Here is a 27,201-nt window from a genome sequence, read left to right on the forward strand (position 1 = left end):
AAAACATTATATTCGATGATTGGTCAACGGCTATCTTGTGGAGAAGTGACGCAATTTTCTTGGCCACATCCGAAGTCAGAGGGAGGGTAAATTTTAATGGCAGTCACTGGCGCTGTAAAATAAATTAAGTCCGGAATCTGGGAGGAAATCATGACAATTTCGGTTATCAATGTAGCTCTTTAAACGCGTGTTTTTCGTGGTACATCTGCGTCGTATTTGTAAACGGTAGCTATCGTTGTTTCACGACTTTAAGGCTTGTTTTGTGCGATTACAGTACGCCGGAGTCAGACTAGGCCCAGCCGGGTGCAGAAGAAGCGGTCCCACTGAGTTGAGAGAGGTGTGTTTTCGGTGTTTTAAAGCCCATTTCGGACCATATCTTGTTTTAATATGTAACTAGGTACCTAATTTTGAGAGATGCATTTCGACACATTTTTGTTACAGAAAATAACATCTTTAACGTTGCATTTGCTGGCTAGCAAACGTTAACGCGTTAGACATGTAAACATAGCTAGCTACAGTTAGCAGTAACGTTAGCTAACTACTATACATAGCTAATGCTGGTTTTTAGCAGATGTCCGGCCTTTTTCTTACATTGGCCCAGTCAGCCGTGTCATGAGTTGAGCGTTGGCCAGTGAGCTGGCTACGCAACATCGCGCCTATGTTTAATTTCAATGTGTAACTAGTTAGCTGGTTAACTAGCTGTTAACGTTACTAGTGCTGACAATGTCATAGATTGAGATCAGTGTGGTCCTTCTGTAGCTCAGTTGGTAGAGCATGGCGCTTGTAACGCCGGGGTAGTGGGTTCGATTCCCGGGACCACCCATACGTAGAATGTATGCACACATGACTGTAAGTCGCTTTGGATAAAAGCGTCTGCTAAATGGCATATATTATTATTATATTATGAAAGGAAACGTTAGCTAACTAGAGCTGGATAGCTATCTAGCCGAATAAACTAACATTGCTTGAGCTTTGTCGGCTAATTAGATGCTGTAGGTAGCTACTGTGGTTTTAGTGAATCCATCATTGCAATGACCCCCATCACACCTAATTTATTAGCAACGTAATCGCCAACCTCAGCGGCAGAGCTAAAGCTGATAGCTAGTCGTTTGATTTAATCAGCTACTACATTATAAACTGTATTCAGGGAAAAACAACATCCAGTCTATTTTGCAGGTAGGCCTTCACACCACCCACCAGCTTTGCATGAGATACATATTGTTCTAGTTAACTAAATTAATTGTTTTCTCGTGTTACACCCACAGAGAATATGTAACATACATCAACATGACATCCAGATTTGGTAAAACCTACAGCCGTAAGGGAGGGGAGGCCAACTCCAAATTTGATGAGGTCTTCTCCAACAAGAAGGCCACACTGAGCACCAAATGGGGAGAAACCACATACAAGGCCCAGCTGGGCTCCAAGCGGCCCCTTCAAAAGCCTGAGGTAGTCGAGTTACTCAAGAGGCCCCGCATTGAGGATGACGACTGCTCAGAGGATCCTTTTGGTTTTGACAGCGACGATGAGTCCAATCCTGTCACCTCCCACAGTGTGCCCCAGTCTGAACCAGCTGAAGGTGAGGCCAGTAATATGCCACCTGCTACAACCACAGTCCCAGTGGATAACGGTAGGAACAGCACAGCTACAGGTAAGAACTGGATGCAAGAAAACTGACTTACTGTTGGACATGTTTTCATGGGAGGAGGCACTCAAAAGTCTAGCTTGAGCCTGTGTCTGTCTTAAAGTGCTAGTGTTTTGCAGCACCAACCACCTTCAGTAGAGCTAATTTGTGTGTCTGGTGGGAACATGTTTCCACAGGTGCTTGTAGAATACTTGTATGTCTACAGTAGCTAAAGAACACCATGCATGTCTCTTGTATTTAATTTTTGTTGTTGCGTTTTTTATTATGTAAGGACAACTGCTTCACTTGATCCTTGTGATATTGCTTATGATGAGAGCGGTGGTGTGTGGATATTTCTGGAGCAGATAAAGTGAAGGGCTCCCTTGTGAGCTTGTTACACTCTGCTGGCAGCTTCTGTGTCAGCTTATCTCGTCTTTGTCTCTCCCTGATAGCTCTCTAAAGAGAGATCAGGCTTTACTGTAACACTTGTCTCAGCAGGTCTGTACCCATTTCATTTAGAATACCTGATTTAGAAATGATACAAACCAAACAACCCGTGTTGAACAAAGTCTGAAACTGTATTTTACAATATAATGCTTGTGTAGAATGTATAATGCTTCCTTCTGTTAACTTGCTCTTTCATCTGCTTTGTGCTCACAGGCAAGCAAACATTGTCTAATGAGGGTGCAGAAAAGAGTAGCCAGTCCTTGTACAGAAGTAAATCTGACAGTAACCAGAAACCTATTGCTCAGTCCTCTGTTACAAAGACTGTGCCCAAGGACCCCTATGTGGAATGGAGCTTAATAGGGACCCAGAGGTCTTCTACCTCCTCCACTAGTATGGACCCTCTCCAGGAAAAAGACTCAGCTGAGGCACCAGGGTTTAGCGGAGACTCACAGTTCTCTTCTTCCCAGGATGGGCTCTCAGCTGGGATGAAAAGTACTCAACAGGAGGCCCCGGCCGAGCCTGTTGTTGACAACCTTCCCCCCTCCCCGTTCCTCCTCAGGCCCTGCAACACTAGGAAATACATCCGTCCCAAACCCAACAAGGCCTCTGACGTTCCAGATGCTTCTGCTGCTTGCGACGTCAAACTGCCTGTAGCCGCCAGCGTTCAGGCTGCACTGAAGTCCAAGAGTGTGTCCGCTGCCAGCGGTAGCGGCAGTGCTAATGCTAGCACAACGGTGGCCAAACCTGCTGGCAGGGGTCGGGTACGGGACTACACGGTGCTGCATCCATCCTGCCTGTCGGTGTGTAATGTCACCATCCAGGACTCCATAGAGCGCAGCATGGACGAGCTCATCACCAGCACACCCCCTACTGACCTGGGGGAGGTGGGATGGCTGAGGAAGAAGGCAGATGTACCTCCAGCCAAACCCAACAGGTAAACGACTCCACTTGCTGTGGTCCAGACAGTACACTCTAACTCCTCCCTCCCACTGGTCCTTCATGACATGTTTGGTACTACTTGCTTGATATTGTACAAATGTACACTACCGTTCAAAAGTGTAGGGTCACTTAGAAATGTCCATATTTTTTAAAGAAAATAATTGGATTTTTTTCTCCATTAAAATAGCATCAAATTGATCAGTAATACAGTGTAGACATTGTTAATGTTGTAAATGACTATTGTAACTGGAAACGGCAGATTTCTTTAAAAACTATTATGGAATACTACGTAGGCATACAGAGGCCCATTATCAGCAACCATCACTCCTGTGTTCCAATGGCATGTTGTGTTAGCTAATCTAAGTTTAGCATTTTGAAAGGCTAATTGATCATTAGTAAACCCTTTTGCAATTATGTTAGCATAGCTTAAAACTGTTGTGCTGATTTAAAGAAGCAATGAAACTGGCCTTCTTTAGACTAGTTCAGTATCTGGAGCATCAGCATTTGCAGGTTCGATTACAGGCTCAAAATGACCAGAAACAAAAACCTTTCTTCTGAAACTCATCAGTCTATTCTCGTTCTGAGAAATGAAGGCTATTCCATGTGAGAAATTTGCCAAGAAACTAAAGATCTCGTACAACGCTGTATACTACTTCCTTCACAGACCAGCGCAAACTGGCTCTAACAAGAATAGGAGGAGTGGGAGGCCCTGGTGCACAACTGGGCAAGAGGACAAGTACACTTGCGTGTCTAGTTTGAGAAACATGCACCTCGCAAGTCCTCAACTGGCAGCTTCATTAAATAGTGCCCGCAAAACACCAGTCTCAACGTCAACAGTGAAGAGGCGACTCCAAGATGCTGGCCTTCTAAGCAGCGTTCCTCTGTTCAGTGTCTGTTCTTTTTCCCATCTTAATTTTTTATTGGGCAGTCTGAGATGTGGCTTTTTCTTTGCAACTCTGCCTAGAAGGCCAGCATCCCGGAGTTGCCTTCTTTAAATTGGCACAACAGCCTTCAGCTGTGCTAAAATAATTGCAAAAGGGTTTTCTAACGATTAATTAGCCTTTCAAAATTATAAACTTGGATTAGCAAACACAACGTGCCATTGGAACACAGGAGTGATGGTTGCTGATAATGGGCCTCTGTACGCCTATGTAGATAATCCATAAAAAATCTGCCATTTCCAGCTACAATAGTCATTTACAACATTAACAATGTCTACACTGTATTACTGATCAATTTGATGTTATTCTAATGTACAAAAAATGTGCTTTTCTTTCAAGAACCAGGGCATTTAAGTGACCCCAAACTTTTGAGCGTTGGTATACATTTACTGTTGAGCACGTAATGTCTCTTTTACCCATTTACTTTAGTTTGCCCCTATAATTGTTTTCTATATGTGGGTTACCAAATGTTTCTACTACATTGAGACTTAGGTGATTCTGTTCTCTTAATTTAAGCACCTCTTTTGTTTTTAGAAGACATTTGAATCCTTTGACTATGTTTTCATGTGTTCCATGTCAGCTGCTGATTTGAAATGAAATGATTCTCCTCTTGTAACATCAGGTTCCGCACCACCCAGAGTAAATCCAAGAAGGAGACCAAGCTGGAATTTTTCGGCTTTGAGGACAAGGGTGACCAGGAGGGGGAGGATGGTGCGGACCCCACGGCCGGCGGCAGCAGCTACAAGATCAAGTACTTTGGCTTTGACGATCTCAGCGAGAGCGACAGTGACGAAGAGGATGGCACCCATGTCAAAGTGAAGAGGAAGGCCAAGAAGGCTGCAGCAGTGGCGGTAGCAGCCATGGCTGTTAGTGTGCATAGCCCTCAGCCCAGCGACTCTCAGGACAGCCAGAGCAGCAGCAATACAGGTGATATATATACTGTTGATGTTTGTTTGTCTATAGGTAAAAAAGGCTTTAGCTGTATGAAAAACAGGTGAGAGGCTGTGTCATACTGTCAAAATATCAAATATTTGTTGCATGCTTCATGAACAACAGGTGTAGACCAACAGTGAAATGCTTACTTATGACCCTTCCCAACGCAAAGAGAAAAAAATGATAACGCAAGGAATAGATGCATAATGAGTAATGTTAACTTGGCTATATACACAGGGTACCAGTACAGAGTCTATGTGCAGGGGTACGAGGTAGATGTGTACATTTAAGTAGGGATAAAGTGACTAGGAAACAGGATAGATAATAAACAGTAGCAGCAGCGTATGTGATGAATTAAGTTTGAGCAATGCAGATAGTTAACCAATAGCTACCTGGACTAATAATTTAGCAGGCTTGTGGGTAGAAGATGTTCAGGGTCCTGTTGGTTACAGACTTGTTGCATTGGCGCCACCTGCCGTGCGGTAGCAGAGAGTGCAGTCTAACTTTGGTGGCTGGAGTCTTTGACAATGTTTAGGGCCTTCCTCTGACACCGCCTGGGTATAGAGGTCCTGGATGACAGGGAGCTCGGCCCCATTGATGTACTTGGCCATACGCACTACCCTCTGTAGCGCCTTGCTGTCGTATGCCAAGCAGTTACCATACCAAGTGGTGATGCAGCAAGTCCAGATGCTATCAATGGTGCAGCTTTAGAACCTCTTGAGTATCTGAGTGCCCATGTCAAATCTTTTCAGCCTCCTGAGGGTGAAGAGGCATTATCATGCCCTCTTCACGACTGTTGTTGTGTGTGTGTGTGTGTGTGTGTGAACAATGATAGTTTGTTAGGCTCATGCTTTGCTTACTGTCAGTTTTCCTTCACCATGTAACTGGATTTCTATTGTAGATGTATTTCTATCATGTTGATTCCACTGTTAACCTCATTGTGCTGCTCCCCCACTCAGATATTCTGGAGTTTTCTGATGACTCTAACTTTGGTGGGTCTGAAGAGCAGAAGGGTCGTTCAGGAAAACAAGGGGACACATCCAAGGACATTGGCAGGAAGATCTTCAGTGGACCAAAAAAGGTGAGGGAGGAGAGATGCACATTTCTGTCCGTTTTGCTGCCAGGTAACCTAACCCCGTTAACTGGTCAACAAACAGTTCCGTTTCTTCCCAACAGTAAAATTAGGCGACCCACAGAAAATAGCCTGCTATGCATGCATGGGGTGGCAGGGTAGCCTAGTGGTTAGAGCGTTGGACTAGTAACCGGAATGTTGCAAATTCAAATCCCTGAGCTGACAAGGTACAAATCTGTCGTTCTGCCCCTGAACAGGCAGTTAACCCACTGTTCCTAGGCCGTTATTGAAAATAAGAATTTGTTCTTAACTGACTTGCCTAGTTAAATAAAGGTTAAAAAAAACACACAAAAAAACAAGGAACGGACAATAGCAAGCCTATCGTCTTAGTCAAAAGGCTATAGCCTATTATTGAACATGCAACTCTTGGAATGAAACCGCTAATAAAACAGCAATTTAAAAAATGCAATTAGCTGGAAAACCCAGTTCTAAACAGTGCAGCTAATGCGAACGTTAAACTTAAGAAGATGGAGAATCTAATAGCAACCACTCAGATGGGTTGCTAATATGACTAGGATGGTGCTTCTGGACTAACGAAAGAAAGTTGATATGAAAACCAATAGAACAGGAGAGAAATTATGTCTTTATTAAAATAATAATAATGGCCTCCACATTTCTCTAGTTGGATTTCGCTAGGCTACTTTGAAGCAAGGTAAGAAAGACATGCGTCATTAGTTGAAGTAAAATTAACTATTTAGGTTTCCAACAATTATACTGCCTCAAGTTGCAAAGTGGTGGGTGACTCGCTGATAGTCTGCCTACTGTTGATTATAGCCTATGCACACGAATGAGAGGTGCGCTTGAATTACGTTAATAAATAAATATGGCTATTTTTAATCGTGGCCATCTGTTTTAAACACTTGCCTTTAGAATTGTTGGTATTGGCACATTGCGCAATGACTGGTGCTTATAAAATAATGTTTTACTCCTGTGGCAGCTTTTTAAGGAGGTGCTCTGGTGCTGTCTGACAGGTGCTGTGCCGTTCCTCTCCTCAAACTAGGCTCTGTATGCTGTGCGCATGTGACAACTAAGATACTTAGCGACTAATGAAAATACACACGCACCAATTTAATACACATCATTATGCAAATTAACCTATAGACCGATAACCTGTCAAATGCATCTTCGGCGGCTAATCGATTTAACGGTTAACCATTCACTTCCCTATGAGGAAGTTACGAAGTCTGATGTTTCTGTGTGTGGATTGTATGTGTGTGTGTGTGAGAGATGGAGATTTTTGTTTGTGTGTGTAGCTGTGCTCATGAAGTAACACTGATACGAGCAACAATGGCTGTCACTTTGGGGACGATATGTTCAATATGTTTCAAGCACTCAAGGGTGAGTGAGCAGCCAGAGAACATTCTCTTTTGAAGGGATAATTGTACTGGAATCAATGACAGGATCACGTCTGCTTTGCTTCACTGGATATATAAAAGCGTTTTTTTGCCAGGCAGATTAATGGGACGGGCCTAATTACATGACTCTTCAGAAACGTCACAAGAACTTCTCCCCTCCACTCAAACATTTGACCAAATCAAGCGGAAAGTCGCACCATTTTCATAATTGACATGCCTAGATTGACCATGAAAATGAGTGATTAAGCCAGTTAAGAGGACCAACAGTTTTGTTTTAATTCCAATAATGAGTAGCCTGACTGCACCAGCCACAGTAGCTGAGTCATACAGCAACAGTTCCTCAACAGTACTCTGCACTGTAAGAATTTCACTGTACCGTTTACACCTGCTGTATCTATCCAGTGCATGGTAAATCAAATGTTATTTGTCGTATGTGCCGAATATAACAGGTGTAGACCTTTACAGTGAAATTCCTACTTACAAGTCCTTAACCAACACTGCAGTTTTAAGAAAAAATGCAGAAAAGAAGAAACAGTTACAAATAATTGAAGAGCAACAGTAAAATAACAATAGCGAGGCTATATACAAGGGGTGCCGGTACAGAGTCAATGTGCGGGGACACCGGTTAGTCGAGGTAATATGTACACTACTGTTCAAAAGTCTGGGGTCACTTCGAAATGTCCTTGTTTTTGAAAGAAAAGCACTTATTTTTTTTGGTCCATTTTAAAATAACATCAAATTGATCAGATAGCGGAGACATTGTATCTGGATGCGGCTGATATTTTTATTTTTTTATATATCTACATAGGCGTACAAAGGCCCATTATCAGCAACCATCACTCCTGTGTTCCAATGGTATGTTTTGTTAGATAATCCAAGTTTATCATTTTAAAAGGCTAATTGATAATTTGAAAAGCCTTTTGCAATTATGTTAGCACAGCTGAAAACTGTTGTGCTGATTTAAAGAAGCAATAAAACTGTCCTTCTTTAGACTAGTTGAGTATCTGGAGCATGAGCATTTGCAGGTTCGATTACAGGCTCAAAATGACCAGAAACAAATAACTTTCTTCTGAAACTCGTCAGTCTATTCTTGTTCTGAGAAATGAAGGCTATTCCTATTCCATGCGAGGAACTGCCAAGACACTAAAGATCTGGTACTACTCCCTTCACAGAACAGAGCAAACTGGCTCTAACCAGAATAGAAAGAGGAGTGGGAGGCCCCGGTGCACAACTGAGCAGGACAAGTATATTAGTGTCTAGTTTGAGAAACAGACACCTCACAAGTCATCAACTGGCAGCTTCATTAAATAGTACCCGCAAAACACCTGTCTCAACGTCAACAGTGAAGAGGTGACTCCGGGATGCTAGCCTTCTAGGCAGATTTCCTCTGTCCAGTGTCTGTGTTCTTTTGCCCATCTTAATCTTTTATTTTTGTTGGCCAGTCTGAGATATGGCTTTTTCTTGCAACTCTGCCTAGAAGGCCAGCATCCCGGAGTCGCCTCTTCACTGTTGAAGTTGAGACTGGTGTTTTGCGGGTACTATTTAATGAAGCTTCCAGTTGAGGACTTGTGAGCGTCTGTTTCTCAAACTAGACACTCTAATCAAGCCATTCATTTGATGTTCTGTAGTTTTGGTCTGTAAACTCAGACACGGACCTCAATCCCTCTATACCTCTCCCCCTCTGCGGGAGTGAGAGAGATCTCTGTAGAACTGTGATCCACAGTAACTTGATCCTCACAGGCCAGTCATGACAGCAGTGTGATGGCGATTGCATCGTCTGTGTACTTATTGGGGCCTATCGGTTCTCTCCAGGAATGTTCGATTGGGTTCAAGTCCAGGCTCTGACTGGGCCACTCAAGGACATTCAGAGACTTGTCCCCAAAGCCACTCCTGTGTTGTCTTGGCTATGTGCTTGGAGTCGTTGTCCTGTTGGAAGGAGAACCTTTGCCCCATTGTGAGGTCCTGAGTGGTCTGGAGCAGGTTTTCATCAAGGATCTCTCTGTACGCCATTCATCTTTCCCGATCCTGATTAGTCTGCCAGTCTCTGCCACTGAAAAACATGCCCACAGCATGATGCTGCCACTAACTTTCTTCGCTGTAGGGATGGTGCCAGGTCTCTTCCAGACGTGACACTTGGCATTCAGGCCAAATAGTTCGTTCTTGGTTTCATCAGACCAGAGAATCTTGTTTCTCATGGTCTGAGAGTCTTTAGGTGCATTTGGCAAACTCCAAGCAGGCTGACGTGCATTTTACTGAGAAGTGGCTTCCGCCTGGCCACTCTACCATAAAGGCCTGATTGGTGGAGTGCTGCAGAGGTTGTCCTTCTGGAATGTTCTCTCATCCCCACAGAGGAACTCTGAAGCTCTGTCAGTGGGACAGCTCGTTCTTGGTCACCTCCTTGAAGGTCACCTCCAAGGCCCCCCCCCCCCCCGATTGCTCAGTTTGGTCGGGCGGCCAGCTGTAGGCAAAGTCTTGGTGGTTCCAACCTTCCATTTAGGAATGATGTAGGTCACTGTTCTTGGGAACCTTCAATGCTTTTGTCATTTTCTGGTTCCCTAACCCAGATCTGTGCCTTGACACAATCCTGTCTCGGAGCTCTACGGACAATTCCTTCAAACTTATGGCTTGGTTTTTGCTCTGACTTGCACTGTCAACTGTAGGACCTTATTAGACAGGTCTGTGCCTTTCCAAATCATGTCCAATCAATTGCATTTACCACAGGTTTGTCATTATGGGGTATTGTTTGTAGATTGCAGAGTAATTTTTTTTTGGGATATCGATATTTATTTCTTTATTAATTATTAAGGCTGTAACGTAACAAAGTGAAAAGTCAAGGGGTCTGAGTAATTTACCAAGACATTAGTTATTCTATCAACAATTAAGTAATACATTATTTCCGCTGCCATTTGTCACATGATCTATTTCACAGATGACAAATTATCCACCCATATCTAGCGTATTTTGTTTTGTCGACATTTGAAAGGTTTAGACATTTGCTCTTTCCATCAGCTCCGTCATTCTTTTTTTTGGTCTGACATATTTTACTCACATACTTGTTTTGATGGAACATGCAAAAATATAAACCGCTCATTGTAGCTCTGCCACAAAAATGGAAAAGGCAATTACTCAAAAGAAAGGAATTAATTAGGTTGTCTGCCGCCAATCAAAAACCATGCATGGCTTAAAATTACTAGTGTGAATCATAAAATATATCAGTTTCACTTCAGGTTGAGAGGTTTGACAACATACAGCTTAAAATTCAAGACAGTTGGAACAGATTTCATGTCACAATATGAACTGATACAAAACATTTGACGCATCAATCCATTCTTTTCAATATAAACTAAAATTCCCGCTACACACAAATAATGTGCAATGTATGGGGCATTGAACAGTCAGCTCTGTGAAAAGACTGCAATGAAGAAACAGAATCAATAGATCTCTTTTTGTACTGTCTTTCGGTAGCTCGCATTTGCAGTCAGGTCTAGCAGTGGTTGTTAATGTCTGTGTTCAGATGAACCTACAAACAGTACTGTTAGATCTGAAAAACCACAGTCTATTCATGGAAAATATAATTATACTCTTAGGTAAAATATTTATTTGTTGGGCAATATCTGTAGACAAGGTACAAATAGTGTTTCAAGACCCTTGGGACATCACAGTAAAACAAGATGTAGCACAATTGTGATAGACTGGGAAAGATGGATTAGTCTGTGGACTTGAGGGATTGGTTGATTTGCCGATTCACTTGGAGTCCAGAACAAATAGGAGTACTTTACACTGCGTGTACAAAACATTACAAACACCTGCTCTTTCCATGACATACTGACCAGGTGCAACTGAATATTAGGAGGGTTCTTAATATTTTATAGTGTGTGTCATATATATCACACACACAGTACCAGTCAAAAGTTTGGATGCGTACTCATTCAAGGATTTTTCTTTATTTGGACTATTTTCTAGAATAATAATAATGAATACATAAACTATGAAACATATTTTGATTTGTTACTACATGATTCCATGTGTTATTTCATAGTTGTGAGGTCTTCACTATTATTTTACAATGTAGAAAATTGTAAAAATAAAGAAACCCTTGAATGAGTAGGTGTGTCCAAAATGTGTTGACAGGTACTGTTTCCATCAGGTTCTCCAACCATGGGTGGAAGGTGGTGGTGAGGGCAAGGGAAGGTGGTGGTGAGGGCAAGGGAAGGTGGTGGTGAGGGCAAGGGAAGGTGGTGGTGAGGGCAAGGGAAGGTGGTGGTGAGGGCAAGGGAAGGTGGTGGTGAGGGCAAGGGAAGGTGGTGGTGAGGGCAAGGGAAGGTGGTGGTGAGGGCAAGGGAAGGTGGTGGTGAGGGCAAGGGAAGGTGGTGGTGAGGGCAAGGGAAGGTGGTGGTGAGGGCAAGGGACGGTGGTGGTGAGGGCAAGGGGGCAAGGGGGACGGTGGTGGTGAGGGCAAGGGACGGTGGTGGTGGTGAGGGCAAGGGACGGTGGTGGTGGTGAGGGCAAGGGACGGTGGTGGTGGTGAGGGCAAGGGACGGTGGTGGTGGTGAGGGCAAGGGACGGTGGTGGTGGTGAGGGCAAGGGACGGTGGTGGTGGTGAGGGCAAGGGAGGGCAAGGGAAGGTGGTGGTGGTGAGGGCAAGGGAAGGTGGTGGTGGTGAGGGCAAGGGAAGGTGGTGAGGGCAAGGGAAGGTGGTGAGGGCAAGGGAAGGTGGTGGTGGGAGGGCAAGGGAAGGTGGTGAGGGCAAGGGAAGGTGGTGAGGGCAAGGGAAGGTGGTGAGGGCAAGGGAAGGTGGTGAGGGCAAGGAAGGTGGTGAGGGCAAGGGAAGGTGGTGGTGGTGAGGGCAAGGGAAGGTGGTGGTGGTGAGGGCAAGGGGGCAAGGGAAGGTGGTGGTGAGGGCAAGGGAAGGTGGTGGTGGTGAGGGCAAGGGAAGGTGGTGGTGGTGAGGGCAAGGGAAGGTGGTGGTGGTGAGGGCAAGGAAGGTGGTGGTGGTGAGGGAAGGTGGTGGTGGTGAGGGCAAGGGAAGGTGGTGAGGGCAAGGGAAGGTGGTGGTGGTGAGGGCAAACGGTGGTGGTGGTGGTGGGGAGGGCAGGGGAAGGTGGTGGTGGTGAGGGCAAGGGAAGGTGGTGGTGGTGAGGGCAAGGGAAGGTGGTGGTGGTGAGGGCAAGGGAAGGTGGTGGTGGTGAGGGCAAGGGAAGGTGGTGGTGGTGAGGGCAAGGGAAGGTGGTGGTGGTGAGGGCAAGGGAAGGTGGTGGTGGTGAGGGCAAGGGAAGGTGGTGAGGGCAAGGGAAGGTGGTGAGGGCAAGGGAAGGTGGTGAGGGCAAGGGAAGGTGGTGAGGGCAAGGGAAGGTGGTGAGGGCAAGGGAAGGTGGTGAGGGCAAGGGAAGGTGGTGAGGGCAAGGGAAGGTGGTGAGGGCAAGGGAAGGTGGTGGTGGTGGTGGTGAGGGCAAGGGGGGGAAACGGAATCAGAAATGATGCAAGTAATGTTTTTTGATACCAATCGGTCTGCTGGTTTCATAGCTAAAAAAACAACACATGGTTTGTGTTAATCACAACACCTCTCAATATAGGTAAGTCATATTCAGGACGTGCACTAGACCAGGTTTTCCCAAACTTGGCCCTGGGGCCCACCTGGGTCCATGTTTTTTATTTGCTCGAGCACTACAAAGCTGATTCAAAGAATCACAGCTTGATGATGAGTTGGTTATTTGAATCAGCTGTGTAGTGCTAGGGCAAAATCCAAAACGTGCACCAAGGGGGGGCCCCAGGACCGAGTTTGCTAAACCCTGCACTAGACTACTTCAAAAATGTATAGTTTTCCATTAGAATGCAGTGTCTGAACATATCCATTTTTTAGGTAGACCTATTCGGTATCATTAAAACATAAAGCATGTCTGATGTTTGTATTCCTTCCATCACAAACTCACCACTTTTATAGCCGATCTAATGTTTTTTTTCTCCAAATGGATATAATTTTTATTAAAGTGAGCTTCCTGAGTCGTGGAGATGATAGGATGATAGTATAAGATGAACTTAAATGTCCCCAAGGTGCAATTTAGGGGACTAATGTATTTATTTCGGAAGTCTGTTTTGGTCAAAGTGAAAAGAAGTGACCGTTTTTGTCCAGGAGTCTTCAGAAAGCAACTTGATGAAACGAGCCACGTAGCTTCATAAGTCTAGACGTTATGAAGTTGTTTATTATACAATTATCCGCTATTAGCTCCTATGGTATTGTGATGAGGCTAATAATAAGTCAGATTTATCTAGTACCTACTGTTCCCAAAACTGAGGAAGTCTAGGTTTGTTTTGCTAGTTCATCATGAATCCTTTCTACTACTACTGAAAGCTGTACTGTAATCATTCCAAGTGCTACTGTACTTACCCTGTTCCTGTGGTTGTGTTGTGCAGTCCCCTGCTAAAGCTGTGTACAATGCTCGCCACTGGAACCAGCCTGAGCCTGAGGAGATTCCCCTGCCACCCCTTGCCTGCGCGCACACTGCTCCGGTGAGAACTACTCTAGGACTGCCAGGGCTCTGCCTTACACTGGTCACACACAGATTCACGCACGCACACCATGTATTGAATTTGCCATCTCTAGTAAGCCGATAACAATGCGTTGTCCTAGAAATAATGCATTGCCCAAATAGCAGCCTCACCGACTTGAGATTTCATATTAGCTGTGTTCTGCTTAGTCAAGACTTTGAAAATGTCCCAATAGGAGACATTTTAGATTGTCCAAGGGCACCTGGAACTAGATTTAGTTTGTCTCTAACTTTGCTTTTTGATTTATTCCCCTCTCCAGGCCAGCATATCGAGCGGAAGTAGCAAGGACACCAATTCTCACAAAGACGACGGTCTGTTCAAAGCGCCTCCCCCACCGCCCAAAGTCATCAAGTCTGTGACCATCCCCACTCAGCCTTACCAGGACATCGTCACAGCTCTCAAATGCAGGAAGGAACACAAGGAGGTGAGCCAGGCATGCTGGGTGACGCTTCACTCCCTCAACAGTCGGCATGATCTTTGCACTGTTAACATCACCCAACCACTTATCTGCCATTTTCACAATTTGCGTTTGCGTGCTTGTATGGATAATTTTTTTCTCTCCCGCAGGCCACTCTGTCGTTATTCAATCCAATCACAGTTTAGACTGTCGATGTCCATTTTAGAGCGCCGTGTAAAGCTTGTCTTTGTTAATTTTAAACACAGTATGGGCAGGAGTGTTCCTGAGGAGCATGCTGTTTCATTAAGCCACAACTAGCAGATTTGTCTTTGTGCTCTTGACCAGACAGTTGGTTGCACATCCCCCTTACCAAGAGGAACTGAACCGAATCGATCTTGTCAGTGTCTTCGCCTTAAAAAACCTCTGGTGCCCTGCGTACACACACATAGTTATTGATAAGGGAATATTATCCCAGTCAGCTAATGGAACTAATCGAGTGGAGCCGCTTTGCAAATGAAAATGTTATCTTTTTTTTCTCTTTGGACAGATACACATGCACACAGACACTTGCATTAGATAATACTTTTAAATCATGGTTATTTTGCTCTATGTTCAGTGCCATTTTCTTGTGTAAATGTCAGTCATTATCTCTTCCCCCTTGTAGCTGTACACGGTTGTGCATAATGTGAAGCACTTCAACGATGTGGTAGAGTTTGGTGAAAACCAGGAGTTCACTGATGACTTTGAGTACCTGGAGACAGGCCTGAAGAGCAGCCAGCCACTCAACACACGATGCCTTAGGTAAGATAAACCCACTCAACATTGTCCACCTTGGCAATAAGACCTCTTATTTAACATTTCCATATTCACACACACACACACACACAGTGCCTTCGGAAAGAATTCAAGAGATCCAAGACAGGATTTTGTCGAGGCACAGACCTGGGGAAGGTTACCAAAACATTTCTGCAGCAATGAAGATCCCCAAGAACACCGTGGCCTCCATTCTTAAATGGAAGAAGTTCGGAAGACTCTAACTAGAGCTGGCTGCCCAGCCAAACTGCGCAATCGTGGGAGAAGGGTCTTGGTAAGGGAGGTGACCACGAACCCGAACCCAACAACCCTAAGCACACAGCCAAGACGATGCAGGAGTGGTTTCAGGACAAGTGTATGAATGTACTTCCGTGGCCCAGACTTAAACCTGATCGAACATCTCTGGAGCTACCTGAACATAGCTGTGCTGCATCGATCCCCATCCAACCTGACCGAGCTTGAGAGGATCTGTAGAGCAGAAAGAGAGATTTCCCAAATAAAGGCGTGCCAAGCATACCCAAGAAGAATCGAGGCTGTAGTCACTGCCAAAGGTACTTCAACAAAATCCTGACTAAAGGGTCTGAATACTTATGTAAATGTGAAGTCAGAAGTTTACATACACTTAGTTTGGAGTCATTAACTCGTTTTTCAACCACTCATTTTTTCCAACAATTGTTTAGACAGATTTATTTCACTTATAATTCACTATATCACAATTCCAGTGGGTCAGAAGATTACATACACTAAGTTGACTGTGCCTTTTTAAAAAGATGTCATGGCTTTAGAAGCTTCTGATAGGCTAATTGACATCTGAGTCAATTCGAGGTGTACTTGTAGATGTTTTTCAAGGCCTAGCTTCAAACTCAGCACCTCTTTGCTTGACATTATGGGGACATTAAAAGAAATCAGCCAAGACTTCTGAAAAACAAATTGTAGACCTCCAAGTCTGGTTCATCCTTGGGAGCAATTTCCAAACACCTGAAGGTACCACTTTCATCTGTACAAACAATAGCAAGTATAAACACCATGGGACCACGCAGCCGTCATACCGCTCAGGAGGAGACACGTTCTGTCTCCTAGAGATGAATGTACTTTTGTGCGAAAAGTGCAAATCAATCCCAGAACAACAGCAAAGGACCATGTGAAGATGCTGGAGGAAACGGGTACAAAAGTATCTATATCCACAGTAAAAACGAGTCCTACATCGACACAACCTGAAAAGCCGCTCAGCAAGGAAGAAGCCACTGCTCCAAAACCGCCAATAAAAAGCCAGACTACGTTTTGCAACTGCACATGGGTACAAAGATCGTACTTATTGGAGAAATGTCCTCTGGTCTGATGAAACAAAAATAGAACTGTTTGGCCATAATGGCCATTGTTATGTTTGAAGGATAAAGGGAGAGGCTTGCAAGTCGAAGAACACCACCGCAACTGTGACACGCAGGGGGCAGCATCATGTTGTGGGGTGCTTTGCTGCAGTAGGGACTGGTGCACTTTACAAAATAGATGGCATCATGAGGAGGAAAGCTATATTTATCTCAAGACATCTGTCAGGAAGTGAAAGCTTGGTCTCAAATGTGTCTTCCAAATAGACAATGACCCCAAGCATACTTCCAAAGTTGTGACAAAATGGCTGAAGGACAACACAGTCAAGGTATTGGAATGGCCATCACAAAGCCCTGACCTCAATCCTATAGAAAATTCCTGGGCAGAACTGAAATAGCGTGTGCGAGCAAGGAGGCCTACAAACCTGACTCTGTTACAACTGCTCTGTCAGGAGGAATGGACCAAAATTCACCCAAGTTATTGTGGGAAGCTTGTGGATGGCTACATGAAACGTTTGACCCAAGTTAAACAATTTAAAGGCAATGCTGCCAAGTACTAATTGAGTGTATGTAAACTTCTAACCCACTGGAAATGTGATGAAATAAAAAAGCTGAAATCTATCCTTCTCTCTATTATTATTCTGCCATTTCACATTCTTAAAATAAAGTGGTGTTCCTAACTGACGTAAGACGGAATTTTTACTAGGAGTAAATGTCAGCAATTGTGAAACATTTAATCTCAGTTTATGTAAACTTCCGAATTCAACTATATATGTGATATATATTTTTAAACCAGTTTTTGCTTTGTCATTATGGCTTATTGTTTGTAGATTGAGAGGGGGTGCGATTTTAATACATTTTAGAATAAGGCTGTAATGTAACAAAATGCGGAAAAGGTCAAGTGGTCTGAATACCTTCCAAAGGCACTGAGTGCTCAATCCAAGAGGACAACATGGAACAATTTAAAAAAATATATATATTTATTCATTTATTTATTTAAGAATCTTTCATTATTTTTATTTGTCCACTTAATCCTTTTGTGTGCTCTTCTCCTCTGAACTTCAAACACTCTCCCTCTCTCCAGTATAATCAGTTTAGCCGCAAGGTGTGCAATGCCCAGTTTCCGGATGCACCTACGGGCCAGAGGGAAGGTGGCTCAGGTCTTCAAGATGTTGAATGATGCCCCGCTGCATCCGGTAGGAATCTGATGTCTACAACCACAATTGACTCAAACTGTAGTAACTGACCCAAACTAATGGTAACAAAACCAGTGTGTTTCAATAAATCTACCTCATCTTATTTGTGGCGATGACCTATTTGTCCTGTAGACACTTCACATTTTGCTATTGAACCTGAATTTGAATAAACAAGGAGAATATTTAAGGTCTTCCCCTGCAACCAAATGCTTTTGAACTGATTGTTGCCCCTCGCCGCTCTCCCTTCACTCTTCTCCAGAACCTGGCCCTGTGTACAGCCTCTCTGATGTACATCCTAAGCAGAGACAGGTTAAACATGGACCTGGACCGGGCCAGTCTGGAGCTGATGATCAGACTGTTGGAGCTGGAGCACGACCACTCGGGCCACCACCAGGACCAGCTCACTGCCAAGGAGATGACCAAGGTCAAGGAGAAGATCCGCAAGCTATGTGAGACTGTTCACAACAAGCACCTGGACTTGGAGAACATCACGGTACGCGGGGTCAATCAGAATGTCTTTGTATTGATGATGGTGAGTTGGATTTCTATAGCACTTTGTTTGTTTTGCAGTCGTGTCACCTGGCCATGGAGACCCTGTTGTCTCTGACCTCGAAGAGGGCCGGGGACTGGTTCAAAGAGGAGCTGCGCTTACTGGGAGGCCTGGACCACATTGTAGATAAAGGTGTGTGTTGTAGCAGTTTTGACTTGAGTTTATTTTTTGTTAAGGCTGCCAGGTAGGTTATGAAATGTTTGATTTGTCCCTTTTACTTTGAGTTGGTCTCATCTGGCAGTGAAGTCTACAGCAATACAAAGGACTCATGTAAAAGTCAGTACTGGGAAATACACTTTTCATATACTGTTAAACATTGAAATAACTGCAACTATTTGAATATTTTGCATTTGTTGTTTTATTCAACATTAATGATCAAATAAATACAAGTCACTACTTAATAATAATAGTAGTAATAATAATAATAATTATGTTCACTTAGGAAGTCTCATAAGTTGCATCTTATCTAGGCCATCTTAACTTTATTAGAACATAGTCATTGACATGCATGTGAATTATTGTCTTCTGCAGTGAAAGAATGTGTTCAGAACCTGATTCAAGAGGAAGACAAAGAGAAGCTGGTGTCATCGCTATGGGGGGCAGAGAGGTGTCTAAGAGTACTGGACAGTGTAAGTACAACATCAAGGAGTGTTGGCAGGCTCAAAGGTTTGAAATCCATTCATTGAATACAAGAGGGGAAATTACATTGACTCTGCACTCTCTGCTTTGTGACCAGCTTTAATTTGACAATTGAAAAGGCATTTCAACATCAGTCTAGTGTGTCTTTCTGTCCTTCCATTGCAGGTGACTGTCCAGAACCCAGAGAACCAGGGCTACCTGATCGCCTACAAGGACTCTCAGCTCATAGTGTCCTCTGCCAGGTGAGACTGAAACGCATGCTAATCTTTTGACACCCACGCTCGCTTGCTCCATCGCTCGCTCGCTCCATCTTGCGTTCTCTCTATCGCTCGCGCCATCTCGCTTTCTCTCTCTTGCTTCATTTCTCTCTCTTGCTTCATGTCTCTCAGAGGTTTGCAGTACTGTGAGGACATGATTCAGCGCTACAGCCGGGAGGTGAACAGCTCTCTGTGTTCGTCAGGCACGGCGCTGCCCCACTGCAGCTTCAGCAACGTGGGCAAGGCCGTTGAGGACTGCATGAGGGCAGTCATAGGGGTGCTACTCAATCTCACCCACGACAATGGTAATATCACTGCATCAACATGACCTCTACATCGAGCAACATTGTAGCTAGTGCAATGCGTTCCCAATCCTAGTGCCTTGTTTCTCTGCTCCTCGTCTCTTTTGATCGCATCCCAGCTGTGCTAGAGTCCTCATAACACACCCCAGCTAGCTGCAGGGTGGCGGCAGAGAGGTAACTCTGGACTGTACTGTGTTTTTTTTAGAGTGGGGAAGCACTAAGACTGGAGAGCAGGACCGGCTCATCATCACAGCACTCAACTGTGTCCTACGGGTCCCACGCTACATACCTCAGGAACAACGCTTTGACATCAGAGTCCTGGTGAGAGGCGCTGTGTGTGTTGTAGGCCTGCATGGAAATTATTACACAAATCCAGTTACTTGTAACCATCTTTGAAACATGTGGTTCCTGTGTACCCACTTCATTGAAGTGCCACTTAATGAATGCCTAGGTAGTAATTAAAACCGAAGCTTCAATGTAGTAATTGCAGGTTGTTTGTGCTCAATGTTTTATTATGGGTCTCAATGAAGTGTATGTCCTTGAGCCTTTTTAACAGCATCGCGCCACTCCTCCTGTCTGTGTGTGCACGCTGGTACAGGGCTTGGGTCTGCTGATTAACCTGGTGGAGTACAGTGCCAGAAACCGCCACTGTCTGGTGGACATGGAGTTCACCAGTTCAACCAGCCCTGTAGGCATCCAGGGAGAGGCAGGGGGAGAAGAGACCCAGACCCCTGTAGGCATCCAGGGAGAGGCAGGGGGAGAAGAGACCCAGACCCTTGAAGGCCTCCAGGGAGAGGCAGGGGGAGAAGAGACCCAGACCCCTGTAGGCATCCAGGGAGAGGCAGGGGGAGAAGAGACCCAGACCCTTGAAGGCCTCCAGGGAGAGGCAGGGGGAGAAGAGACCCAGACCCCTGAAGGCCTCCAGGGAGAGGCAGGGGGAGAAGAGACCCAGTACCCTGAACAATTCCTAGCCTCCACAGATCCAGCTACAGCAGCCCTTACAGAGGGTGAGGCTGAGAAGAAGACCAAGGGCTCCTCTTCAAGTGCCCTGGCTGCTCTGGTGCAGGTAGTTGTTCTGTTATTACCACTTCAGAATCATTTTGAAGGGAATTTGTAGCAAGAAGATCGAAAAACACAGGTAATTGAGTTACTCTTGTGCATTTGTCTGAGTCTTCCACAAGTACATAGAGTAGCCCCCGGCTGAATTCGTTTTTGTCGAATGAGCTCTTTTGGTGTCCTCTGGTACATTCTAATGCCTTGATTCCATCAGAAATACACAGCGACATTATTGACTTTACCTCCCAGATTGGAAAATGTGTCGAATTGTCGAAAGACATTACTTTTTACAATTTAAATTACTGAAGAATTTATGAATTACGTGTATTGTTAGTTATTTTGGATATCGTCTAGGCCTATATGATCAGGAATATTTAGTAAAGTGTTATATCATTCTGATTTTACTTAGCCTAAATTAATTTCAATAGATCTTTAGGTAGGGCCCTATAAAATCTGTTTATTTGTTGCCTGATCCTGTTTAGTTTTGTCAAATTTGTTTTTTCCAGGTTCCCAAATTTCTATATTTTGTCAGGTTTTTGCTCTCAGATCACTTATCTTTTTTTGTATTTTATTTTTATAGATCATCCAATTTAGTTGGTTTTCTAAGTCCACAACAATGCTTAAGCCATATGAGGTCTGGGAAAAATCTCAGATGTAGGTTTTTGACTGTCAAAATCATCGCTAACGGCTACACAAAGTGGCACACACACACCGATGGGGGCATTCTCGTTGGCTTTCAGAAAGTTGCAGGAAATGGGATTAAGGAATGCATTCTGTTCATGTCGTATGATTATCTCGGGAAAAGAATGCCTTCTCAATACATTTAGTTTATTCCCTACTAAGGTCAATACATTTTTGAATGTTGTTGAATTCTGTTTTAATGCCTGGATTTCATGAGGGCCCTAATGATCATATTTGGACCAGAATGAGGCTCTCCTCTACCTATTGTTCCTGCAGTGATGATTCACCATCTTCATTGAATGTTGTCGTAATTTATCTGCACATAATCACCAAAAAGCCTAGGCACATCAGGAGCCTGTGCAAAGTAGTGAGCCAAATAAACGTCTCTCTCGCCGACGTGATCGTTGGGCCAGACTGACCGACAAGACGAGTCACTCACTTTTAGCATCACTGTCTGGCAAAACCCGACCTCCTAGGAAATCCTTTGGTTTACTTGCCCCAATGCGATAACGTGGACATATAACTACTTTGCATGATTTAACAATGATAAAGGGATATAGGAGATCGACTTTATTCAGTCAGTTGGACACCTTTTTATAAACTAGTCAACACTTGCTGTTCAGTTGTCAAAGCACAGTAAATAGACTGTGAAACACTCTAAAGGAAATTAATGAATGTGCCAGAAAACAATAATTAGGCCGTCGTGGATTTCAACTAATTGTTACCACTGACATGCAGATTCACGAGCATCATGTTCTCTTCCTCTGTAAAGAAATTTGACGGCAACCAACCACAAGCACACACATTGTACTGGGAGGCTGAATGTGTTTCCCTGTCATCGCTTGCTTTGTGACTGACAGGAGCCTATCCTATCAATAGATTGCTAGAAAGATTCATATTGTTCATCGTAGTTAATATGAAGTGGAATAAGTAGCCGGCTGAAAATGAGTCTGTAACCAGATGATTAGCTGACGGCCAGAGCTAATGTCTGTCTGGCAGGAGTTTGACTGTCTTTTCCTCCGTCCACAGTTCTTCTTGGAGCGGGAGCGAGCAGCCATATTGGCTGAGGCGCAGACTGATGACCTCATCAGTGAACCTCTCAAGCCCCAGGACCAGAGCGGGGAGTGGCAGGAGACATCGGGCGAGATCCAGTGGGTCGCTGCAGAAACCAACGACGGTGAGAATGACAAGGAAAAGGACACAAAGAAAGACGAGGAAGACGAGGAGCTGGATCTCAACAAAGGTAAAGATGTGGGTCTGTGTAAAATTAATTTTTTGCAACAGTTTCCAATAGTATCACTACTCCATGTCGAGTGTTGTTCTCCTTCACCCTCTCTCTCTGTGGTGGTGTAGCTCTGCAGCATGCTGGGAAGCACATGGAGGACAGCATTGTGGCTTCCTACACAGCTCTGCTCCTGGGTTGTCTGTGTCAGGGCAGTCAGGTAAGCTTCCGGCAAACTAGCGACAACCATGTTCCTCATTCCTCGCACTGGGGGTGCAGGCTTTTGTTCCATCTCAGCACTAACACACCTGATTCAACTAATCAATAAAGGGCTTGATTAAGTTTGCAGATTTGAAGTACAGATGTAGGATCTTAATTTGAACCAGTTTGCTACAGCAAGAAAATAATCCTGCAGCAATAGGAAATGTGGATTATACTTGGACATTAGTGGTTGATTTGATTTTCCATTACAGAAAATGTCTTGAATTCCAAAGTGGACATTATAAACTTCAGAAGCCTTTTTTAAACCTCAAATAGCCTACAATTTTTAAATTACAGGAATGTTGTCCTGCAACAGGCTGATCAAATTAAGATCCTACATCTGTATAGGCTACTGCAAACCTGTGCTATTCTTCTGTCTTGATGGTAGGTCTCTTAGAGTGGCGTTTTCCTTAGAGCCTTTTGCTAATAGTGTTTGTTATCTGTGCAGTGCTAGTATTTTCCCCTTGCAAAATATCAGGAAGAGAAATTGAAACTTGTCAAAGACAATGGCAATAATCTTGGACCGACTCTTCTCTGTATACATCAATGATGTCGCTCTTGCTGCTGGTGAGTCTCTGATCCACCTCTACGCAGACGACACCATTCTGTATACTTCTGGCCCTTCTTTGGACACTGTGTTAACAACCCTCCAAGCAAGATTCAATGCCATACAACTCTCCTTCCGTGGCCTCCAATTGCTCTTAAATACAAGTAAAACTAAATGCATGCTCTTCAACCGATCGCTGCCTGCACCTGCCCGCCTGTCCAACATCACTACTCTGGACGACTTTGACTTAGAATACGTGGACAACTACAAATACCTAGGTGTCTGGTTAGACTGTAAACTCTCCTTCCAGACCCACATCAAACATCTCCAATCCAAAGTTAAATCTAGAATTGGCTTCCTATTTCGCAACAAAGCATCCTTCACTCATGCTGCCAAACATACCCTTGTAAAACTGACCATCCTACCAATCCTCGACTTCGGTGATATCGTTTACAAAATAGCCTCCAATACCCTACTAACCAAATTGGATGCAGTCTATCACACTGCCATCCGTTTTTGTCACCAAAGCCCCATATACTACCCACCATTGCGACCTGTATGCTCTCGTTGGCTGGCCCTAGCTTCATACTTGTCGCCAAACCCACTGGCTCCATGTCATCTACAAGACCCTGCTAGGTAAAGTCCCCCCTTATCTCAGCTCGCTGGTCACCATAGCATCACCCACCTGTAGCACGTGCTCCAGCAGGTATATCTCTCTGGTCACCCCCAATACCAATTCTTTCTTTGGCCGCCTCTCCTTCCTGTTCTCTGCTGCCAATGACTGGAACGAACTACAAAAATCTCTGAAACTGGAAACCCTTATCTCCCTCACTAGCTTTAAGCACCAGCTGTCAGAGCAGCTCACAGATTACTGCACCTGTACATAGCCCACCTATAATTTAGCCCAAACAACTACCTCTTTCCCTACTGTATTTATTTTATTTATTTATTTAGCTCCTTTGCACATTCTTCCACTGCAAATCTACCATTCAAGTGTTTTACTTGCTATATTGTATTTACTTTGCCACCATGTCCTTTTTTTTTTTTGCCTTTACCTCCCTTCTCACCTCATTTTCTCACATCGTATATAGACTTGTTTCTACTGTATTAATGACTATGTTTTTTTTTACTCCATGTGTAACTCTGTCGTTGTATGTGTCAAACTGCTTTGCTTTATCTTGGCCAGGTTTATCTTGCCTACCTGGTTAAATAAAGGTGAAATAATAATAATATATGTATATATACCTATTAACAAGTAAGTGAAAAGTAAAGGCAACTGCAGTGCTCTACTTTGTCCATGGTGAATAGAATAACCCGATCGTGGCCTATGGTGGTCTAAGCCACTGCCTCGAACTCCTATACCACTGCAGCTTTCGATCGATTCCGGAACACTTATTCAGCAACTCTCTCTCTTTCCCCTTTACCTCTGTCCTAGCTGATAAACAAATAACAATATGAGAGGAGCAGAAAAAAGAACCTGATCGCTGATTCCAGTTCAGTTGCATAAATGCTGCAGTAGATTTCACTTGCGAGAGCTTGAGTCTGTCAAAGGCTATTAAACTATTAAACTTAATATGACACAATACAATTGCAGAATACATAAAAGCACAAAGGTTTTTTTTGTTGACTAATTTAAACTATTTATATTACTATTTTTTTTTTACTAATATAGGTAACATAAAAGCGTAGTTCAAAGCTTGAGTACCGTTGTAGCCCATCAATTCATGGGAAAGCTAGTAGCCTTCTCCCCTAAATACCTTGAGTCATTTTCTGCTCAACCTACATCGGTGCAGAGTTGACCAAGATCTGTGCAGATGCACCGAAAGGTGAGCTGAAAATAACTTGTCATTGCTTAGTTATTTCAGCTGGTTGCGTATTTTTGCGAGAGGGAAATTTTGCCCCTTAATGTGTATTTGCTTCATTCTCTCTCCTCAGGTTAATGTGACAACTGTGCGGGTAAACCTTCCCATGGGAGATTTCTCAATAATGACGGAAATGCTGAAGAAGTTCTTAAATTTCATGAACCTTACTGTAAGCAGGCGACATCTTTTGATAATGACATAGCATCTCTTTCTCCTTTTACTACATAGGAGCACAATACAAGCTAACTTACTTTCTCTCCGATCTCTTTTTCAGTGTGCATTTGGCACCACAGGGCATAAGTCCATCTCTCGTGTCATAGACTATCTGGACCACTGTTAGTGAACCCTTCTTTGCACTCTTGAGTGCAGATAAGGGGACATCTTTTCAGATCTGGCAACCCAACAAGGGTCCCACCAGATCTGGCAACCTTAGCAAGGTTATGTCAGATGTGGCATCCCCAGCAGGACGGGCTGTACAGAGAATCCACCAGAGATCATCGGTGTCCCAACAGTGTCCCCAGCATTGCTTCAACATGTGTTCTCATTCTGAAGAACAAGACACACACCACACACACAATGGCCTGTGATGGTTGTAGAAAAGGGAAGGGAACTGTAGAAAAGGGAAGTTCTGATTATGACCATTTGCATAAGCTCGCGGTCAAGTTGAAATCTTCTGGATTTTTCTTCAATGCTTGTTTAAGTTATTCTCACAAGGTCATGTAATGTAACATCATTCTACATTTAAGAAATCATCAGTTCAGGATGACTGATTGTTATTTAAGTATTTGTTTTTAAATAATGGCACTTGAATTACTTAAAATTGTTTTACTCATTGCCCTTCCAAATTTGACTTTACAGTCAAACTGAGTTTTGTGTTTTAAATTTGCAATGGGTCGTTTTTATGATTGGTTATGCTGTGTGAGATGCTTCAAGTCTCTACAGTTCCTTACCTTTTACATGTTCCACCTAACACATCACTTGAAGTGGCTGGATATAATAACTGCTGTTTGTACGGTTTTCATTACACTCCCAGAAACCCTGGTAAACCGGACTAACATTAATAATAACCAAACCTCGGCCAACTGGCATAATCCTCATTGAACATTGTTGTTTGCCCATACTGTGGGTGTCAGTGGTGGTTAGTGCCACTTTAAATGAAGAAGACTGTCTCATAGTAATGGTTGGAATGGCCACACGTTTGGTACCATTCCATTCACTCCATCCATTACTACGAGCCGTTCTCCCCTCACCAGCCTCCTCTGGTGGGCATTGTATCTTACCACTTCAAGTAGCGCTGATCCAGAACCAAGCCCAGGGTTCACCACCTGGACCTGGACAGGGGGTGCAGGTTGCATCCAGCCCTACAGTAATTATTAAAAGCCTGCACACCTAGTACCCTGCGTTGGTGATCCCTGTCCTAAACCCAACCCCCCCTAGGCACCCCCAAGTCTGTGAGCACTGGATAGTAAAATGGTGACAATTCTACCTAGTTTATCGGAGGGAAAAGTGAAGTAACTACCATACTGCTTATACCTATCCTTTCCGATCTGCTTGTGGTGGTAGCCTCTGGACAGGGCTGTAGTGTTTCTTTACTGCCCCTTGTGTCTTAAGTCATCATGTTGGACATGACCTTCCTACTCTGAGCGGTGAACCAGTACCCCTAAACCTCATTTCAGCTACTCTAACTAGTCCTGTGCTCCAATAAGATACTGATTGAATGACTGCCATACAGATTTCATTTCCCTCTGATTTGTAGAGCTGCAATTGAACAGACATGTTACCTGCAAGTTGAGTTGCAAATCTAGGATGTATTCATTATGACGATTCTGTTGCAAAATGTTTTTACAAACAAAACAAGGGTTTCTATTGGACAAATTCAGTTAGGTCCGTTCCATTTTTGTTTGCTTCCGTTTGGTTGTTAAACGGTTTCTATAATGAAAGGAATTTCAGAATGTAAACACCTGTAAATAGTGGTTAGTGGATGTTAGAATGCTAGACTACTTTTCTGAAGCTGATATTTTTATTTTCTACAATATTTCTGAGTTGTCATTTTGAAGTAAAAGCAAAAAAAATACAAAGACCGCTGCAGGACGAAAAAAGTTTGTACTGGTTTTGAGGACGTTGTCTTTGATTACATGTAAATAATTGTAACTCAAATAAAAAGTTACTTTCAGTA

General features: G+C 43.8%; 1 protein-coding gene across 10 annotated transcripts; it reads left to right on the forward strand.

The window, feature by feature from the left end:
* Nucleotides 1-27,201, forward strand: LOC118369763 (wings apart-like protein homolog). Of its 10 annotated transcripts, XM_052498630.1 has the most exons (22): nt 1-337; nt 1,266-1,651; nt 2,285-3,005; nt 4,574-4,878; nt 5,844-5,965; nt 13,783-13,878; nt 14,177-14,341; nt 14,979-15,115; nt 17,537-17,648; nt 17,908-18,141; nt 18,219-18,330; nt 18,730-18,827; nt 19,003-19,079; nt 19,227-19,399; nt 19,602-19,717; nt 19,995-20,147; nt 20,193-20,237; nt 20,283-20,462; nt 22,163-22,376; nt 22,487-22,575; nt 25,099-25,194; nt 25,300-27,201. In XM_052498630.1, the coding sequence occupies exons 2-22, from the start codon at nt 1,288-1,290 to the stop codon at nt 25,363-25,365; spliced, it is 3,675 nt and encodes a 1,224-aa protein (XP_052354590.1). In that variant the 5' UTR covers nt 1-337; nt 1,266-1,287; the 3' UTR covers nt 25,366-27,201. The 10 variants fall into 10 exon arrangements, with proteins under 10 accessions (XP_052354590.1, XP_052354587.1, XP_052354588.1 ...); XM_052498627.1 differs by having other exon boundaries at nt 19,995-20,237; XM_052498628.1 differs by having other exon boundaries at nt 19,995-20,223; nt 20,269-20,462.

The sequence above is a fragment of the Oncorhynchus keta genome, chromosome 36 (assembly GCF_023373465.1).
Source record: "Oncorhynchus keta strain PuntledgeMale-10-30-2019 chromosome 36, Oket_V2, whole genome shotgun sequence".
NCBI classification, from domain to species: domain Eukaryota; kingdom Metazoa; phylum Chordata; class Actinopteri; order Salmoniformes; family Salmonidae; genus Oncorhynchus; species Oncorhynchus keta.

Excerpts from the sequence above, each read along its gene's own strand:
- LOC118369763 (XM_035754433.2), top strand. The coding sequence starts at position 1,288 with ATGACATCCAGATTTGGTAAAACCTACAGCCGTAAGGGAGGGGAGGCC. Across the intron at positions 19,080-19,226 it reads CTCATAGTGTCCTCTGCCAG|AGGTTTGCAGTACTGTGAGG; the intron begins GTGAGACTGAAA and ends CATGTCTCTCAG. Across the intron at positions 22,576-25,098 it reads GTCTGTGTCAGGGCAGTCAG|GTTAATGTGACAACTGTGCG; the intron begins GTAAGCTTCCGG and ends CTCTCTCCTCAG.